The 21,721-nt window shown below is 40.9% G+C and overlaps 1 protein-coding gene across 2 annotated transcripts in view; it reads right to left on the bottom strand.

Annotated features, from left to right (window-relative positions):
• rasa3 (RAS p21 protein activator 3) overlaps nt 1–12,915 on the bottom strand; it is a 74,554-nt gene extending 61,639 nt beyond the window's left edge. For both annotated transcript variants that reach the window (XM_036557325.1, XM_036557326.1), the window contains exon 1: nt 12,715–12,915. In XM_036557325.1, the coding sequence (XP_036413218.1) occupies nt 12,715–12,769 (55 nt within the window). In that variant the 5' untranslated portion in view covers nt 12,770–12,915. The remainder of the gene's footprint in view (nt 1–12,714) is intronic.
• Between the last annotated feature and the right edge of the window lie 8,806 nt (nt 12,916–21,721).

The following is a 21,721-nucleotide window of genomic DNA, read 5'->3' as shown; positions in this document are numbered from 1 at the left end:
GACATGCCCACACAGTTATAAACAGGCAGCAGTTTTTTACATTATGTGTAAATTTCATGATAAACGGACCAAAAGAAATGGACCAAAATGACTTGGAAAAAAGTCTGGTTCCATTGACTTACATTGAAAGTAAAGTAGGTTTGTTCCTTCTTCTGTAAAGTTACCATTTTGGAGTCTTTATACCACGTCGAGTTGTTAAAGGCAAAATGTATTTTATAATTTTTACAAATTTCTCCATAATTCAGATTTGACAAATTTGACGTTGTATTATTGGTTCAACGGTAATGACTCATACACTGTACCGCCCACAGCTACTTAGCATGATGTGTAACCTTACTGAGATCTCTACTAAAACTCAAGAGGAGACATGTGTGAGCTTATTGGGTCTTTTTCTCAGATTTGAGCAAAAATCACAGTTTGTCTTTCCATTTGATCTCTGTGTTGTGTAAAAAAACTACAGAGATATGATTGTTCTTCCCTGTAGAAAGACACGATTGGGGTCTAAAGTTTGCTCCTTGAGTTCTGCTATGGAGCTATGAGGCTAATGTAGCTCACGTATAATGTATGCTACATCCCACAATTGCGCATTGTGCAAAGTGCAAACCTAACAGACTTGGTAAATGTGAGCACTCATAAGTCAGATTTACCAAGATAATAACACCCGTGTATCTGCAACTGAAATCAAGACAGCAGCTCGACCATTTCGCATCATTTAAGACTGATCAGTTTTGATGCTGTAAGTATTCTAAACGTCTTTTTTTGTCTAATACTGTTTCTCCCCAAGATTTTTAGGAGAATCACCATTATTCCTTTGAAGTGCAAAATGGTGCATACGATACATTATGCACGCTAAAAAGCAGATTGTAGCTTCAACCATGCAAACACTATATGGTACGAACACTTAGCATAAAGTAACAACAATTTGCATAGCTGCACACAGAGTCACACAAGAACACAAACACATACAGTCACATGTGCCATACACACATACGAGCGCAAACACGTACGAGCGCACACACATTTGCCTGCGTAGGTGGTAAAAAGTAATTACAGTAAGAGGAAATTGGGGCAGGAGGACTCCAGAGAGAGAAGGAGAGAGGGAGAGAGAGAGAGAAAGAGAGATGGAGTGAGGGTGAGAGACAGAGAGTGAAAGTGAGATCCTGTGTGGTAATGTGAGCAACAGAGAAAAAGGGAAGTGTCAACAAGATGGAGTGAAAGAGAGAGAGAGAGAAAGAGAGAGAGAGAGAGAGAGAGAGAGAGAGAGAGAGAGAGAGGATAACCTTAGACGATCTGCAATGCTTGCCATCTTGCAGAAATGAATGACAAAATGCAGACATGAAGGCAGAAGCAAAGGGTTTTGGTGTGGACTCAGGCAGAAGTGAGGGTGGGTAATAAGGCAGAAATACAGTGGTTTATTTGGCGCCGCAATACTCGAGAACCTTTCCATGACATGTGACGTGTATCATGACATTTCGTTTTTGCGAGGTTTGCGAACGGACAAAATATACAAGCAAAACTGTAGTGCCACATTTAAAAAAAAAGGCTATTAAAAACTTTGGGCCTTTTTCACCAACCGTTCTTAAGAAGAGATTTCTTCTTAAAACCCACTTACGCAGTTTTCATGAAGATTCTGATATTTATCAATGTTTTCTTGGGATGTCTCTGGGGATTTGTTCTTAGATAGGAAGAGAATCTACACACACTCAAGAGCACAAAGATGAGAACAGTTCTGTGGATTAAGAACAGGTCTTAAATCTGGCAAAGACTTTCTCTTAGGACCTTTCTCAGGAACAAACTTAGGAAGATGTTGGTGAATGAGGCCCAGTTATTTATTTTTTTTATTTAAATAGACATTTAATTTTAGAAGAAGCAGAAGAAAAAAAAACAAAGCATTGGTCAAAATAAATAAATAAAATAACATGACATCACAATGGGTAAGTGTCCAATCAGCTACTACCTTTATGCAGTTTACGCAGTTATTAATTAGATTAGATAAGATTAAGTGACCCTTATTAGTCCCACAATGGGGAAATTTCACCTCCGCAATCTAACCCATCCGTGCAATGAAACACCACATACACACTAGTGAATGCACACACACTAGGGGGCAGTGAGCACACTTGCCCAGAACAGGGGGCGGCCCTATCCGCAGCGCCCAGGGAGCAGTTGGGTGTTAGGTGCCTTGCTCACGGGCACCTCAGTCACGTACTGTCAGCTCAGGGGATTGAACCGACTGCCCAACAATCACTGATTTGTTGTTGCTTTCAGGCTCCAAACCTGCCCCTTTTTATGATGCAGCAGGTCAGTGCTCTAGAAGTTAATGCTGCCCATTATATTAACCTTATTTTTTATGCGACCGCTGTATTTTGAGTTTGTACCACAATACCCGGTTGGGAATATTAAGTCAAAGAATGTGTACTTGTTAAGATATCATTGAATTTCTGATTAAATGTCTCTCAGGCATTTCTAGGACGATGTGCAGTTTGCAGCGGTCTCTACAGCTGAGTGAAACTGAAAACATAGCAAGAACAGCAGTCTTACAAGAAAGCGCGGAACTTCAGAGAATTTTCAAAACCACTGTGTGAAAAAAGCCCAGCTGTTACTGCAGAAATCTGTGTCTAGTAATCACTGCTATGTAATGCCACTGTGTTACGGTTTCACGCCTGTGACAGTGAGGACAAAATTAAAAAGCTGCTATGAAATAACTTTATTAGTGTGAGTATTTCGTGTGGGCTATGAAGAGAGAGTCCTCTGGTTAAAGCTTTTCTCTCAGTCAAGTTCAGGTTTCTGTTAACAGATCTGGTACAAACATCGTCACACAAGCATTCAAGCATCCCAAAAGTCTACATTCGTACTTATTCTCACATTTCTATTATATTAGTATGTTGTTAGCATTTAACATATTTACGCTTCGCCAGATGTTTTGTCCATAAGTCACTCGAAGCATCATGGAGTGCAGGAATAATGTAGATACTCTGAAGTATTCTAATGTGCCACAATATCATTTTCAGACTACTTTGCTCAGCCCAGTCAGGCTTACTGCAAACTTCTAGGATCACCTAAAGCTCAGTTGGTGGAAGACCATTTCTTATATCGCTGATGAATAGCACTGCAGAGAATATTAGAAAAACAAGCTCGGTTTCAATCCAGATTAAAATCACTTAATTTAGGCCAGAATACGCCTAAAAGTATTGTGGCTCATTTTCTTCTGTTTGTGATTGTGCTGCTATTTTCATTTAAAGCTGGTTTTACATATCTTTCCAAAGTTCTACGTAAACAATTTACATAAAGTAAACAATTTGCTCTTATTCTTATTAATATGCTGAAGACAGAATACAGAAATGTGTAGGAGGTGACAGGAGAGGTAACACAGGGGATAAGACAGAGGTGAGAGAAGAAAGGGAGCAGGGAGGAGATGTTCTCATGCTAAAAAAAGAGATAAATGTGTAAAGAAAACTCACTAGAGAGTTACAGTTTGGCCTTGAGTGTGTGTTAGAACATGGCTGCTGCATTAGTCGGACCTGTGCGCACACAGAACATGCTGCCCTAATTTTACTAACAAAAACACCGACATGGACAGGGAAGAATAAACTTCACTAATGGCCCTCCTGCTTTCAGGCTAATGGTAAATATAAACACACAAGGAAATGCACAGGTACTGCGCATCGCATATTTCCTTTTAGATGTTTTATAGTTTCTGGACCACAACCTTGAGTCCAGCAGTGCAAACCCTCTTCAACTCCACTAAGGCTGGGAAACCCAAAGCCAACTGCAACCACATTAGAAGGAAGAGGGATGGCAGGGCACAAAGACAGTAGAGAGGCGGAGGACTGATGAAGGGGGGGCATGAGAGCAGACCCAAGAAAACTGCAAGAGAGAGCGAGCAAGAGAGGGAGAGCTGTAGCAGGAAATGAGATAGTAAGAAAGGAATTTCGGGCAGCATCCAAGACGTAGTTTAAAAGGCACCGAACAGCAAAGTTACTAGGCCGAAGAGAGGTAGGACTTTGACAAGAAGCAGCAAATCGACACAATCCGAAAGACAGCGAACTGAGAGAGGGTCAACAGGAAAGGCCAGAGTAACCCAATGCAAACTGCACTGACTCGTTCCAGCAATGCCTCATAAGAAACATGAAAAAACAACCCAATGCTTAAAACCATATGTAGAGGAGCTACAGGCCTCATGTAGCTAACAGGTAATGGAAGCATATATGTCACTAATTAACACACCGCAAACCTAAATCACCACACCCTTGGCTTGTTGGTTTCTGGTGGTTTCCGCAACTGTACGAAAAACTGTTATCTATAAAGCTAAGAAACATAAGCAATTCACACTTCAAGATGGTCTTTACTAGAGATGACATCGATCTGGTATTGGGTTTCTGGTTGGGGCTGATTTCAGCAGAAATGTCTGGATCTGATATCGAATCCAATCATGTAACAAATCTATCCTGAAATAGCACACACTCACAATGTATGATGTGATGTTCTTCCTGTGGGGTAGCAGAGTGTTTGAGCATGATGGCTTAATTTTAGACAATCATATTAAGTGAAGTGCTTCAATTAAAAATAACTTTTTTTAAAGCTTAGAAGTTCTTAACGCAAAAAATGTTGGATCAGTAGCAGCTAACACTCAAGGTTCTCATCTCATCTTCAGCTTTGTAGTGTAGCAAGGCTACCGAAGCTAAGAAGCAATGTGAGTTTATACGTCACTAGTTAGAAAGGCTGAAAGGTTAATTGTTTTTATATGGAAAGTGCAATTTTTAAATCGCAAGACCTGCAATTTTAATAATAGTCTACATTATCAACACTGCTGTCTTGAGTTTTAAATAGGGAAATTGAACCTAATAACACAGAGCTTGTAAAGTGCCTGTAGACCAGTTAGATGCAACAGAACACTCATCAAAACCACAACTAATGGCAATAACTGACAGTGGATTTTCTCATCTTCTTGGCCAAGACAACAGGCCTCGACTTGTTCTGCTAATAATAATCACAATTTAAACTGCAGTCACAATGTTGGTCAGAGAAATCGCATTTCCATATTTTCCCCAAATTGTCCAGCCGTACTTTAGCATCATGCAAACTACATGCCTAAATCACCACTCGCTGCATTGCTTGTGTAATTTCTGACACTGAACTACAGAACATACTTTTTTCTCTTTTCAGACATAGAACTACGTGTAGATTTTTTGCCAAATAATTCCTTTAATGCAACCACTGTAAGCAACCCCTGCTAGTACCACAGACCACAACACTAGGGAAGGACGCTCGACACACACGGACGCTTTGTTCTGCTCTGTTGCCCGGGGGTGGATGTGGGGAGGTGGAGCATCCGTCATTACGACAGCTCCGTTCATGGGCACTGTCCCCTGGTGCTCTTTAATCTGCCTGATAATAACTGCTCTCATCTTGGGCTAAAGACCACATGGACCATGGAGATGACTTGTGGCTATGTGTCTTCAGCTCAGGAGGGAGTTGTGGCAGCTGGTCAACAGAGACTTGTTCATTTGGAATTACTCATTCTCCACATGATTTGCGAGACAGTGAGGAAAGGAAAATGTGTAAGACATCCTGTAGGGCCAATTCACTCTATGAGGAGAACCTAAGAGCAGAGGCGCAATGCCCAAATATAGCCAGAAAACACTTTTAGCTACTGTAACTGTCGAGGTCATAGCACCACTGATAACCAAACAAATACTGCAGTGAACTTCAGTTTTGCTTGTCTACTACACTGTAAAAAACTTTTTGGTAGTAACTGGGCAGACATAAAATTCAGTTATTTGAACTTCAAATATAAGTTAACAGAATGTAAGATGTCGATTTTTGATGTGTTAACATCAGAACTTGAAATTGTAAGGAAGCATGGTTACCTACTTTCTTAAGCAAGACTTTTTTACAGTCTCAGTGTTGAAACTGTCTAGATGTAAAAAATGCCATTCAGAGGGTTTGATATGAAATGCTGCATTGTAGCGTTGTGTTCCTGACTCTGACCTCTTCACTGTGGTGGTGACAGGAACACGGGGTCGAGGGGTCGAGCAGTGTTTCCCAAGCCGGTTCTCAGAGCCCCCACAGTCCACATTTTCGCTACAACAATACGTAGGGATGAAAGAACATGTGGACCGTCTGAGGACTGGGTTAGAAAATAATGGTCTACTACACAAATCCAGCCATTTTATGTACTATCCAAAATGACCAGGGAGCCTTCGCATGTCTTCTAAATTTTTATATGCAATGTTGGTAACAGTGAAAGAGTGATGATTCTAAAAAATTAGTTTTCTTTGGGAACTATTTTGCCTTTCAGTGCCCAGCATGTACCCTCCATCCTAAATGTAGCTTAAAATATGTTAATCTCATACATCAGGTAAGATATTTGTAAACATATCATGTAATACCTTTCTGTAAGGTCACTTGTAGAGGCATTAAACTTTGAAATCAGACAATTCTGACTTTAGCTTTCTCTAGGACAGGCATTTCACATCAAATCACTCAGAATGATTTCTTGACTACTCAATTTAACCACCACAAGGAACCGAACAGATCTGACTTTAACACTTTTTATACATAAACTCTCAAGTCTAGTTCTAACATTCCACATAGTTTAAAGTATGACATCTCAAAATAGCGGTGATAACTAATGCCATGTTTCAACCAGCCACAAACGTCATCTGTCACTGCAATCCTATGTTGGTTCGACCTCTGTGAGGGTTTAACCTCCTGGGATTAATACGGTTAAAGGCCATGTGCTAAAAAGTCCCAAGGAAGATTTCATGCTGCATCAAATCGCCATCAACAACTCAAAGGATCAAAACAGGAAGTGGGTCTCGTGTGTCAGATAGCATTTCTTTACAGAGCTGAGACGGTGAAACCTAATGACTGGGTGCTGGGGAGATGAGGGAGGTAATATGCTCTGGTAGCAGGCTGTATGTCTGCTGAAATGGATATAGAGGCAAAGAGAGAGAGCCGGACTTTGCTCAGATGCCCTCTCCATTCATAAAGTTCCTTGCACGGGCATCCAGCCCACTCTTCCTTGCACCGGCACTGGGCCTATAAATGATTTCCATGTAGACCTCCAAGTTTAAGGTTCTTCAGCTTATCTACTTCAGCTCTTTTGAAATTAGGTGGAACACACACACGGTGCAAAAGGGTTCTGTAAACCATAGTTTCAGTTTCACCTTTGTTGAAGATTGAAACTAGGGCAATTTCTCCTTTGGGTTGAGATGAGTGGAGCCTGATTCCACTAGCAGCGCTGGGCAGTGGTATTCTAAAACATATGCAAACCTCTATGAAATATTTCTTGGTTGCACTATCCAAAGATAACCTTGTATTCATGAAAGTTCATCTCTACACCAGTTCACCTCACTTGCACTTTATACCACATGTTCTAAAATTCATTATGGGCCATTTTAACACTGACAGAGCCCTGCTTGAATCATTTAGAAGGCAAAAATCCTTTTTATGTGCAAATAATTGCATCCAGAACCTCATTTCGACAGCAATAAACCTCTGGGCACCCTTTGGTTTAAGTGTGTAGACTTCAAGATCTGTGCAAGGTTCACGGAAAAAGAGATTTCCAGTTCTGCTTGAGGTCTGAGGACAGAAATAGCTCAACAAACAACAGCCTGTGGGTGCACTGGTGCTGCCCCTTCTCTTACCTGACCACAATGCACAGATCAATCAACAACAAGTTTTCTTTTGACTTTACTGTATGCTGTACAGTCATTCCAAACTGTTTGTCACAGTCATTTTGTCAAATGCTAAGCAATACCAATTTCTTGATCTGCAATGTCACTGTCCACTGTACAGAGAGTCAAAGCTCAGTATTAGAGCGTCAGCTCCCAGCTTAGCTCCTGCGCGCTTACTTCATCTTTAACACCATAACCCATGAAGGAGCGACAACACTTTAATGAGCCTGTGAAGCTATATCTGAAAGGCTCAGCAGACCTTACAAGGACGAAGGGTCTGCTTGTTACTGTTGCCCTTATTTGCCCTTATTTATGGAGTTTGTTCCATTGAGAACCCATTATTCTTACTTGAGTGAGAGTTCAAGGTGGGACAAGGAACACAGGCTGTGCAAGGCAAGATAAGAGTTGGATGATCCCACAGGGTCCACACTATGAATCGGTGGACAAGACTACCACACCTTTCTTTCAAGGTACCATGGAGTCCCAAGACAGCATCTGCAAGTGCACAGACATATGGCCAAGCAAGAGAAGGGTGTAACCAACTGCCGACTGGAACAAGTATAGCTTCTATAGTGAAAAAAAGCAACCTGCAAAAACAGCTTCTTAAGGCTGATTTAGGGTACTTTCACAATTGGCCCGAGTACTTGAGTCTACACAGAGCACCGATTCTGGGTTCGCTGGGGGGAGGAGTTCATTGTCACAAGTTCGAACCACAGACTTATTGTGCAATGCCATGCACTGGTTTTTTCTTTTGTGCATACAGATTTGCAAAATGTTAGGCACTAGGTTTATCCATGTACTGCTTTTATTGCAAGCAGTGAAGAACAGCAGTTTTTTCTTTACTTTAGCTCATCAGCTGTTTGTTCCAAACAAACAGTTTTATGAGTTCAGGCCATTTGCGTTTAAATGCCTTCTTCGCTCCATTTATCCACCGTCCACAACAATCCTTTCTCTGCTTCCACAAAACTTCAAACCAGAAGAGACATGAGAAGTCGAAGCAGTCACATTAGAAAATGAATCGATCATGCTGGCCCACATGCGACGCCACAAGCGGACAGGCTTTGCACACCGCTGACTGTGCCAGAGCTTGCTTGAGGCAAACCCCAGACCACCAATTTGAGGAAGACCAGAAATTGCTTCAGCTTTCCGTTATACTTCTGAAAAGATGTATGTAAGCCTATCCACATTGAGACGCAGAGAAGGGGCTCATGGGTAAGTGTATCTTGCAGACGATGTGCGCACCTAAAATCTCAATGCATTTGCAAATCTATGAAGTTGTGAGTAGAGCAAACTGACTGGTTATCCGGTAGTGTTGGAGTCGGAACAAGACCCAAACAATACTCAATCTGAACCTGAACTAGCGCAAAATAAAGCTGAGCAGTTTGAGGATCAGCCAGAAAAAGATGCGAAACATTACAAACATTTACACGACCAATTTGTATGCCCTGATGGTACAAAGGCAGAGAAGCGAGTATTAAATCTAGAAGGAAAAAAGGAAAAACACAAGACTTCACTCTTTGTTTTCTGTATATTCTGGTTTGGTCACTGCGCTCTGGTGTACATGTTTACATAATGTGCAAGTATGTTCGCTGACACCTATACGAACATCTGCACATGATCAGAGATATGCAAACACAGAAATATAATTATTAGACAATGTCTGCTGACCACAACTATGGTCACTAAAGTAAAGGCAGTGTGGTCATTTCCCCTCTGGTTTGACCTCAGCATTACCAGTCAAAAGGCAACAACCTTTTTTCGTTGAGGGTCATGTCAGGCCCCTCCTCCTTGCCCCCCTTCTTCAGCGATTTTAACAGCAGCCACTGGAGGTTTGGGGAAACGCTGCTGGCCAGCTGCCAGCTGAGGCCCTGTGGAAGCTGAGAACACTTCCGCCTCTTGAAACGTCTCACTTCTCTTCCTAAATCAGGGGTGAGTGACTTAATTCTGGCACTCTTCAATTCAAGCCCTGACTAACCAACATGCCCACTCTCCTCCTCGTCTGTTCTCCCCAGCTCCTCTGTTCCTTACACTTACCGTGCTCCTCCTCCACAAACCACACGCCCCACGGCTTGGTTCCTCTCTACTGTCTGCAAAGACGTTTAGGCCTAAAGATTTTTTTGGGTTCTGGGGGCTGAGTGAAACATGGAAATAGTGGCAGAACGTCTGGACTCTGTTTGAAAGCCAATCTGTGCTTCCATCTGGTTTGCGTTAGCCCAGTACTTCCCAGGAACATAGAAAACAAGCTGCTTCGAGCTGCTTTGTAGTCCATTCAGCCAATCAGGAAGTGATTTGGAGCACTTTCCTGTTTCCTCCCTGCTAGAAGCTCCTGAACCTGAGAAGCTTCCTCCAGACATGGGTGCCCTCAGGAAATAAGGCAGAGAACTCCATATACGTAGCAAAACAATCAACCACCCTCCTCTTCCTGGAGGAAGAGTAAGTTCAACAACTTAGTCCTGAGCTTTCTTATTTACTGTGTGTACCAAACACAACCTTCCACACGTACATGAAACTACATCAACTGTATGACAACACCTTTTTCAACAGCCAAGCCTGGTAAGGTATGTGGTTTTATTTCAGGCCTACATATTTCACTCACACCTAAAAAAGATGGTTCTTCAAGAGTAGTAAAGAAAATGGTTCTATATGGAACTCAGCGCATGCTTAAAGGGTTCTTTGCATCATGAAAGCGTTCGTCAAACGGATGGAGAATGTGTTGTGTATGGTTCTATACGGCACCAAAAAGGGTTTTGCTATTGTTACAAGTTTGGATGACAACAATAGAAAAACTATGCTTCAATATAAAATCTCACACAACACATTCCCCCTCAACCTGAAGAACGCTTTAAGCATGCAAAGGGCTCGTTGAGTGTTCACGGTTCCACATAGAACCCTTTTCTTTACTAAAAAACCCTTGAAGAACCATCTTTTATTTTAAGAGTGTACAGTTTCTGCTCTTCTGAATCAGAATGGTGACGTGTGCCTGAAGTCCATCTTTGAATGATGGCATATAACACTGTAATAACGTAATAATAAAAAATAATAAAAAATAAAATAATTACATAATTTTCAGTATATACCTTTGAATTCTAACACGTATTACACAGTTTCTATACCAAGCTGCACAGTGACTGCACATTTTGCAAATAATCATCCTGCAGTTTTCGTTACTGTGCTACTCTTAGTTATCTGGACAGAAAGCAAATACACAAATAGCTGGTTACTTCATGCAAATCGTGCTCATGCAACCCTTGAAGATAGTGTGCTGCAAAAAGAATGGGCATGAGAACATACGTGCACATCCAGTTCTGTAAGTAAAGAGTTTCCCCTGAAAAGGGTGTGCCTCACAAAATGTGCAATAACCACAGGCAACTAGATTTCTGTCACAGATGCTGTTTACTTCCTGTCTCGGTAAGCATGCTAATGCAAATAATGCTGTTTTACACAACACAGGACAATTTTGCAACAACACCCCGGAAGGCCAGCGCAAATGGAAGTGGTGGAATCCACAATCAAGTAATGAGCCTAAGAGATCATTTGCATCTCATTATAACTCAGGTATTACCTTCTTGCACTGAGTGAGATGTCTAACACACCAAATGTAATATCTTGCACAGCATAAATATTGCATATGGGGTAATTTCATAGCACTATTTGCAGCTTCTTTTCAGTTGTACCAATCATCAGTGCTCCTACAGGACAGTCAAAATAGGGCAAATGAAACCGTAGAATAGTGAATCCATCCAGAAAAGTCAAGCAAAATGCAAGACACCATGATTTCATAATGAATACAAATCCCAGCTGATCATCCAAGCGATGTTCATTGCCAGTGACACTTCTACTTATTTGAATGTACCGTGCATCTAGAAGAGGTCTGAGCAGTTTCGCATTTAGTGCAAAGAAACAAGGGGGCTGTTTTGATGCTCCATGACATGCACGGAGCGAAACACGTGGCTCTGCAATGTGTGGTCTTGCGGTGAATTCATCCACCACCAGTGTGTGTTGAAGCACAAAGAGCAGTGTACCCAACCTGCACACCAAGATTAGATGGTTCGTAGACCCCCAGTGCGAGGCTTGTGCTCTGTGCTGTCATCTTTGCACGTGTGGAAGGCAAAGGCGGTCTAGATATGTGACCACATGAGCGAAGAATATATCTATCAAACTCAAGCACAGCTACAGCTGGGTGGCATGTCTGGGCTCCAGTCTGATAAGGCAGATCGAGCCTCTCAGATCTGGTAGCAAGAATGCAGTCCAGTAACACAGGACTGAGATGGACATCACGCTGACCCCTCACATCTTTTCACTCAGCTCCTTCTCAGCTCAGTAATTTGATAACATACAAGTGTCTGCTAGGGTCTGTAACTGTCTGGAAGGTAAAAACAGGAACTGGTGGCTTTTTAATGAGCTCAGAGTGTGAAAATGTCTCATTTGATGTATTGGTGTAGGACAATTTATGTAAGTCTATGGAGGCTCCAGGCAGCCTCACACTCCATGTGGGAAAAGCCCAAGAGACAAAAAGAAGAGCCCTGAAAAATGAATAGACAACAAAAATATGCAGCATGTTGGTCATTCAGGAAAACAACGCCATGCATGAAAGAACACGGCTAACCGCTGACAGTCATAGCGGGCTGGAAATGAACTAACGCACAGAGGAACGTGGCTCCAACATCTGGACGAACAGCGTTTAACAGACCACATATCCAGACACGGCTTTAGCCCCCCCCCAAAAAAGCCCCAGTATAAGCTCCTCGCCGCTTGACTTGCTCCAGTCTGTACGACCACGTTCAGCCTTTATGTGCCATAAACATGATCCACATGTCGGGCTGAACGCGCTCGGAACGGAACAGCCCTGTGTGCTCAATGTAAGCTGCATTAAAGCGCGCTGCACGTTCAAATAAGAACCGGGAATTCGGCTCAAAACAGAACGTAGTTATGGAATGTGATTCGAATTTGAATGTGGAAAAATGAGCTCGCGCGCCAACGTTCGAGACGAGCCTTTCGGTGCGTTCTCTCTCTCCCCCTCAGCCGCACTCACCTATTTTTATTTTCACGCTCTGGAAAACTCGGAGACCTTCCTCTTCGACCGCCATGCTCGCAGCCTCCGGGGGTCCTTTTCCCTTTCAGGCTCCTTCGCCGTCGCTCGGACTCGTTCGCTCCGTCTCCGTCTCTAACGCTCCCGTTCCTTCCAGGCAGTCAGTCTCTGCTCGCTCCTCCCGAAGCCACAGCGAAAAATCACTCCGCTCACACTCGAGGACGAGCGCTGTCCGAGTCGTCAACGAATCGAATCTCTACAATCGGTTCTTTTTCAGTAAATCAGTCGAACCGATTCACAGGTATGAGTGAATCAGTTTGAGTTTTTTTTTCCTGCACTCGTAAAAAAGATGGTTCTTTAAGGGTTCTTTATTAAGGCTATGGTTCCATTTTGAACCATGAGTTCTATGTAGAACTATTTCATGCTTAAATGGTTCTTTGCATGGCGAAAAGGTCCTTCAGACTGATGGAGAATATGTTGTGTTCATGGTTCTATACAGTACCAAAAACGTCTCTTCTATTGTTACGATGCTAAAGTTGTAACAATAGAAGAATCGTTTTTGGTGCTATCTAGAACCATTCAAAAGGGTTCTATATAGAATTATATACAACGCATTCTCCATCTATCTGAAGGACAATTTCACCCTGCAAAGGACCAGTTAAACATGCAAATGGTTTTATTTTTCCGTGTCCTTTACTAAAGAACCCTTGAAGAATCCCCTTTTTTCTACACAATAATTAACAAACAAAATTCACACTGTATTTCACCAGTCGATAAACTGAAATAGCATTTCCATATTAAAAAATTTCAGTTTCTTTTGGCTCTCCCTTTATGGTTTGTGTTTTTTTTCCGATTCTGACTCCATCGCTGAATGAAACTAACGTCAGTGTACGATGTAATTTCACTGGCAGACGACGAGGAAAACATTTCACTTGGGAATCAGTACAACTTCAAATCAGACTTTCGATTCATTGAAATGGACGGTTCGAAAGAATCGGTTTCCCTTGAATTGAATCAAACTCAGACGGCGCCTTTGCTGATTGAACGAATGCAGGTCGACGTCACGCCGTGGACGGTCACCCATTGGCGTTGCTGAGACGCTGCTCGGCTCGTGCGCTGGTATGCAAAAGCGCTTGTTCTGATTGGTTAAAGTCTTTTTCTCAGTCCGATACTATTGGTTTCTTCAGTTAAACAGTTTTTCAGTGTGTTGATCAAAAAACACAACAAATGCGGGCTCACGTTTCGTTGCCGTGAGACTCCGCACTCATTTGGAGCTGCGCAGGAACGCTAACATGTCAACATCCCTGTAACTCACTGATTTGCTTGCTTGATTGTTAATAACCCACCACACCAGGCAGCCCTGCCGATGTACAGTATGCAGTACAGTATTCCGTAAGCTTTGTCAGTCACAGACGTACATTGACTGACTACAGCAACTAGAGGGCATGAGTCACTTAGTGAAGAGTTTTGTGAACATTTGAACGTGTAAAGGCAGTCTTAGGGTTAAAGGGCCCATATCATAGAAAAAAAACAGTTTTCCTCGATTTTTTAAATCGACGTTTGATGTTATATGTAAACGCTGTTAAAGTGTATTAAGAAATAGGCACAATATAGGCCAGCCAATCAGAATTAGTCTTGAAGGCACAGTAAAAAAAACACCCTCTTTCATTCTAAGGGCTAAAGAGAGGTTGGAAAATGGTCATATGAAATTAACTATGACCTCTTTTTTTGGTACATAAATCCACACAAATGTCACAAGATATGGAACATATATGGAAATGTAATGGAATAAATGCATAAATAAAAAAAAATAAAAAATTCAGAAGTGCAATTGATGGTTGAATGCTATAAATTAAAGCAGGAATGGCATGATCTCATTAAAAATCACTATACTGAACAGGACAGGACAAGACAGCATCGGACAGGACGAGACTTTATTCGCCAGAGCAAGATGATGTATGATGCAATGTACGTGGCACACCAATGTCTTGTGGTATTTTGGTTTATGACATCAGGAGTCTGCAGGAGTTCACTTGTTAATAGTTAAGAGGGATCAGCTTTGAGACATTGCAGAAAGGAAGGCGAGTAAATAGTAGTTCTGTTGACCCTGAACCTGAGCTTATTCCGGCCTTAGACACTGTGTGAGTATCGCATGACAGAACAGGCCTTTAAGAACTTGATTGTTCCACTTTAAGCTGGCTTTAAGCTCCCCAATTTGCCCCCACATCCAACCTGTCTGTGCCAGCAGCAGCAAAAGGAAGTGCTGACGGTTGACCGTGGCACTGGAGCTGCTCCTATTATCCACAGCAGCAGGGATTAGCACTTGACTCCTTTAAAATAGCACCCAAGCTAATTATATAGTTCCAGTCTTGCGCGTCAGCACACTTACACTCTGACCAGGGCTGCCTTCAAAATGACTTGCAAAAGCCTCCTCGGATACAAGGCCTTCATTCATACGCTTTATGGCTTCCTAGTTGGGTTCATCTGCTGTACATAGTCAAAGTTATGGTGACGTCAAAGCTCTGATGAGCTCAGAGGTGCTATAAGCAGAAGCCACATGCAAATCTACAGGAAAGATTTAAAGCTGAGGCAGATAGTAGCCAGTTTTATGGATGCACGCAGGCCCCACTTATAATAGGGGCAAGACAGCCATGTCTTTCATGCTGTTATTTTAGGCAAAGCTGTGGAGGATACGCCCTGTGGTAAACCACCATGGGTGTGTTTCTGCATGAGCGTGTGTGCTTTTTCCTACTTACTGCAGCAAGTCTGTGATGTGCAACTAAGTAATGCTTCAAACTACTACACTATGTGTCCAAAAGTATTCAGACAGCTCTTTTAATTGGTCAATCCTGCTACTTCAAGGTGCACACATTGATGATACAGATATAGTATAATCTCCATAGAAAAGCATTGCTCATAGAGTGGGATGCTGTGAAGCCACACATGAAGCATCCCACTCTATTAGCATTCCAGCATTGGATTGTGGAGCAGTGGAACTGTGTTCTCTGGACTGACAGTGCTCCATCCAGTAAGATGAGTCGGAGTGGCGGTTGTGATCCAGATCTAATCATCCAACATTGGTACCTGACCTCACTAATGCTCTTGTGGTTGAATGCAATCCAATACTTACAGCAATGTTCTAACATCTAGTCTAAAGCCTTTCCAGAAGAGTAGAGGCTTTTACTGCATCAAAGAGGAAACACACTCCTTATTAATGCTCTTCATTTCAGAAGAAACATTGGACGAGCACGTGTCTACAAATTTTTGGACATATAATGCACATCAGGTAAGTGACTGGTATTGTGTTGGGCTTATCTCTCAAGACTGGCTTCATTCTGTGGGTTTTTTGTGCGTGTCAGAGGGCGCTCTGTTGTAAAAGACTGGGGGACAGATGTTCACCCTTAAAGCTGATTAATGGAGGGTGCTCCTACTGTTTTAATACACAAGTCAAAGAGCGAGAGAAGCAGCGGGGGATGAGGGGCTAAAAATAGCGGCGCATCAATAAAAATCCCTATAGAATAACATATAATGTTCTATATGCGCTCAAATCCATTCACTCATTTATGAACACAGAGGCCTTGGACTTTCATTGGTGGTTTACAAATATTATGAATCATACTGATTATACACACCTGAAAGAAATTACTGAATGAATGTCAGAGAGAGAGAGAGAGAATTCCAGATGGAGAATACCATGTCAAAATAAGTTAATCCTTCTAGTATGAGAAAGCTGTCAGCAGGAAATCCCAGTGAAAAAATCCATAATACATTATTCATAAAGATTTCCTTGTATTGCTTTGACATAATGTCATCAAAACACAGAGATGATGTGTAGTAAAACATTCATAGAGTCAGCATGTAAAAAAGGAAAACAAATTCTGTTTCCTTAAGCTTTGAAAAAAATCTCTATTCTAAATAACCAACTGTCCTAATTTTTTCATTTGTTGCATTTCTACCATCTATACTTTGAAATGAAGACCAACTACTGAAAAACGTTAACAGTAGTGAACCAAGGTGGTCAGTATCAACCACTTTCAAGCAATCATCAGACTCATCCACTTGTGGAGGGTCTGAAGTACAACACATGCCACAAAATGGCATTTGAAGCACAACACATGCCACAAAATGTTCTTCTGCTTGCTGCATGCATTAACACATTTCCACCAGAGAGGTCTCCAAATTCCCAAGGTCTCCAAATTCCCAAAATCTTACATAGTGCAGCTTTAAACTTTAAGAGGCCCATATTCTGAAATTTTCTTGCATTTCTTCACCCTAAAGTCCACTTACTTGGGTTAATGTATCAAAAGATCTCTATATATTGTTCATTTTTACATGACCAGTTTTAATCCCTTACAATTAAACAGGCTGTTTTTGTTACTGTACCTTTAAGATTGATAATGTGTAACTGACCTTTGTTTTAAGTGGTTGCATGGTGCCCCATTTAAAAAGCAGCCTTGTCTGAAATAATCTTTATAATTTCAACAAGGCTAAACTTCTCTAGACTGAGCAGATGGTCAGTAAGTCAATGTGTTGGTATTTGTGACATCACAAAAGTAATGATTTCAAAATTGACAATTTTTGCAGCTTTGTTGCTACATATGGGTTGTATGGAGCGGGAGATGAACTGCACATTTTGAAACTTTAACAATGTTAACGTACTACATCAAATGCTTTTTTAAAACAAAAGCAAGGGAAAATCAGTTTTCTATTAAATGGGCCCTTTGAGCAGGCATTCACTCAACCCAAAGTAACTTCATTATGCTCATCTCGATTTTGGCACTTTGGTACATCCCACCATTTTGTGCAGTGCTCAAGACTGTAATTGACCTCATTCATACCCCAATCATTCAAGATTTCTGTTACTTTTGAAAAAGAAGCCTTTGTAGCTGTCCTACCAAAAAGACCCCAAATGAATACCATTTCAGTGTTTGCTACAGTCAGTCGAGCTACAGATCGCATTTCAATTTCTTTGTTTTTCATGAGCCTATTACAGATCAACTTACAGCAGCAATTAAAGCCTCACTAAATTTTTAAGCACTCTTTGTCTGCACCAGCTCCCTGGTATGTAGATATACAAGTACTCTTAAGCAGCTAAACAGCTCACAGCAAACATGTTCTCAAATGTCATGGGCCAATGTGTACAAAGAGACTTCCTTTAAAGCGCGGCAATCTAAATGAAGCAACAAACTTCAGATCAGACCACTGGTTACCGGTTCCAACATCTAGACAGGACTGCCAGGCCTGAGTCACAACATACAGCATATTCCTTTACTCATCCACTTAAAACTCAAGACATACACTTAAACACACATATTCACTCATCACACATATTTAACTGTTTACACTGCCAGAGCAGTCCAATATTTGTCAGATTAAAATGGTAAAGCTGGAGAATTGAATGTTTTTTTTTCAAATGTAATATGCTGTAGTGAAAGGGAATTTCACCTTTTTTGAAAATTTCTGTATAATTCAATGACTGAGATACAAACAAAGTAATTCAGATTGGTTTGATGTTAAATGGTTCATTTGCAGAGATTTTTCTATAGCGGTTGTGACAGAAACCAGGGGTCCTGATGTCTACAATGCAAATTTAGCATTATAACTACTGTACAACAATGTTTTAGACATCAGGCAATGTGTTCATAATCATTTCATGTAACAACTTTCTGTGAAGGAGCTTTTATAGGCGTTAAACCTTTCAGACATCTGGCCCCTATCACCACCACTGCGAACAGTTCTGACTCTGTACGTTTTTTTGAAAAATCGGCGGAGTTCCCCTTTTATACTCTGTTCGTAGCTGACGTTATTGCACCACCTGCTGGTCGCTAATATTAGTCTAAAATACTGAAACATGCGCTCTAGGGGAGCTAATTCCTGGATATTCAGCACCGTCTGGTTATCGTCTGATTTAACAAATCACTTGATTACCAGATTACACAACATAACAGAATAAACTTGATGATTCAGTTTAAACGAGGTCTGACTCGTTAGTGAATCGTTCTTCTGAATCGGTTCTTCGCAATTTGACCGAGTCCAACTGAATCGGTGCTTTTATAGCATCTTCAACAGCAAAATTTAAATAACAACCTTTCACAACTTAACTTTATTAGCCTCTTTAAATTCGCTTCCATTTTTCTATATTCGGCTCCCACTTACTGATATGTTTTGCTTTGACTGACTCTGAACACTAGGGCTGCTTTCCTAAAGCCCACCGAAGGCTGAAATGGCTCCCTACTCTCTACATAGTGCACCGAATAGGTCAGCAAACGATTCTTGTTTCGGCAGACCTGACTGGCATGTGGGCCACACGGCTACAAGATTAGGCAAAATTAAGGAAAGCCGATAGGAAACGAAGCTTAATTGAAGCCGAGCAGAAAGAGGCCATTCGACTCGTCAAATCGGACGTTTCATTCATTAAAACGGGCCGATCGAAAGAATCGGCTCGCGAAAGCGAATCGAACTTTCCCGGCACTGAAACACAGCTGAACATCTTTTGAAAAAATATCGCGGACAGTGTTTTTAGGGTTTTTTAATGTTTTTGTTGGAGTTTTTCCTTATTATTCCTTTTCTCTGTTAAAACGAATCGCCCAGACCAATCCGTAAATCCTAGAGACATGAAACTTGGTAAAGCACCCCACCCCCCCATACTACTCCCAGTCGGCCTAAAGGGGGCGCTATTACGCAACACAATGCGTTTGGCCCTATAACTCCTTACACATTTTTTTTTACAGGCAAAATGCATTTTTTCCTGATTCCTTGGGTCCAAACAAACAACTTTGTAATTTGGACCATTTAGCTCCGTCTACTTAGATTTTGAGCTAATTTGCATAATATACAAAAACTACTTTTGCGAACTAGTCCTACAGGTCACACCCTATCCACATGTTTCTGGTGTCAAAAAATTCAGCACTGCCTGAAACTCAATAATTATCCAGCACATTTTTAATTTTTTAAACAATATGGCTGTCATATGATAATTAATCCTTCTGGAAAAATCAAAATAATTCTTATTTAATTGAAAAATCTATAACTCAAGAATCCTTCACCCAAAAAATTTGAAACTTGATAGGCTTATTCTTAAGGAGACTCTGAGGAAGCTTATCAATTTTTGTGCGCATTGGTCATTAGGGGGCGCTGTAAATGCTACATAGCTGTTTCTCAGCATCCGTACATCCGATCAAGTTGAAACTTTGCAAGTACCATCTATTACAAAGACTATAAGTGAATCTTTAAGGACACGTCGATATATTGAAACTTATGGTCGCCATCGGCCAATAAGCTTTCAGCAGCCATTTGACAGGCTTACACTTGGCCAATCATCATGATACTGGACACCTGTCTCTATCTTACCACCTTCTAACAAGCTGTGAAGTTTCAAAATATTTGGCCACTGGGGTGCGCTATTAATGAAAATCAAGTATATCTTGTACTGATTTTCATTTTTGGTCAAACAACTTAGATGACCTCATGCAGTGCAGTGCAAACAATTTTGTCATTATAAGTGTATTAAAAAAGTGCATTGCAATCATTAATTGTTTGAAAATAACACTTTTCGAACTAGTCCATGGAATTTGAAGTTAACTTCTCAAAACTGGTCTAGAAATACTCTGTAGCCTCTCTAGGTAAATAATTATGCAACACATTTAAAATTTTTTGCTCATTGTGGTCTCCCTCCAGCACTGAATCATTGTGGCCATGGCATTGCTGGCTTAAATTGCTATAACTCATCAGTCATTGGTCCAATCATCTCAAAATTTTAAATATTTGTATATATTTTGATTGAGATTTTGATCCTGATTGGCCCATAGGGGGTGATTTAGCACTCAAAAACACCTAAAATCTTTAAAAATGTTATTACAACGATACTACAAAGTCTACAGATAAATAATAGGTGTGCTTTGATTCAGTTCACTTATCTGAATAACTTTGTAATTACGTGTTATGTTGTAAGTTGGACTCATTCATTTATTCATTTAAAGACTACAGCTTATTATACCGAGGTCAAAAAGTCAATCTGAACCAAACTTGGTGAACATCCTCGATGAAGGTCCCTGATCAATTGTCATAACATATGGAGACCTTTGGACCAATTCTGACCTTTATACTCTGTCCTTTATGCTAAAGGGGCCCCTTATGAGTGCATTGAGTCTCATTATGTCATGCTTATCAAAGGCTTTAACATGGAGAAACGGCATACTTTGCAAACACAACTAAGACAGATATTTTACCATTACTCAGGTATTTTTGACATCTATGTTGATAATCTTTTTGCATGTTCTACAAACCTTTGTAGATCAGTACATTGGAATGTAAACATATATTAGGTTTAAAGCCCCCTGCTCATTGTCCATGACAAATGAAGGTCTGTTGATTAACTCAGACTTCTTTTCAGCCTCTCTGCCTAGAAGATCCAAACTGCATGAGGCCTAATTAGGCCTATTTGACTCAAAGTGCATGAGAGCTTCTTGTGCTTATGCGTTCTTGGACCCGCTCATTGCCGCTTGCGGCTATATTTTTCTTTTTCTTTTTTTCAATTTTTTATTTTTATTTTTTTTACAAATGCAGTGGTTGAGATATAAACAAAGTCATTCAGGGCGGTTTGATGTGAAATGGTTCATTGTAAAGAAACTTACAGAGTCAGATTTCTTTTCAGTGGTGGTGATAGGAACCAGGGGTCGCAATGTCTACATCACAAATACAGCCGTTTTATTTACTATTCAAAACCGCTCGTGAACCTACAGGAGTTTTCATATGTATTGTTGATGATGGTAAAATAGTGATAAATCTAAAAACAAAAGTTTTCTTTGGGGACTGTTTTTCTTCAAAACACTCTGCATGTACCCCTCCACCATGAATGGACTAAAATAAATTGATTTAACATATGTTTTAGACCAAAAGTCCATGTCAGACATCAGGCATGGTTTTCACAACCATTCCATGTAATCTCTGAGGGATGTTTTAGAGGTGCAATTTTGAAAATTCGGTGGAGTTCTCCTGTAAGAATCCGGCC

This window comes from Colossoma macropomum, unplaced genomic scaffold, assembly GCF_904425465.1.
Source record: "Colossoma macropomum unplaced genomic scaffold, Colossoma_macropomum, whole genome shotgun sequence".
NCBI lineage: Eukaryota > Metazoa > Chordata > Actinopteri > Characiformes > Serrasalmidae > Colossoma > Colossoma macropomum.
The sequence above is the reverse complement of the archived record's forward strand: the minus strand, read 5'-3'. Positions and strand labels throughout refer to the sequence as shown.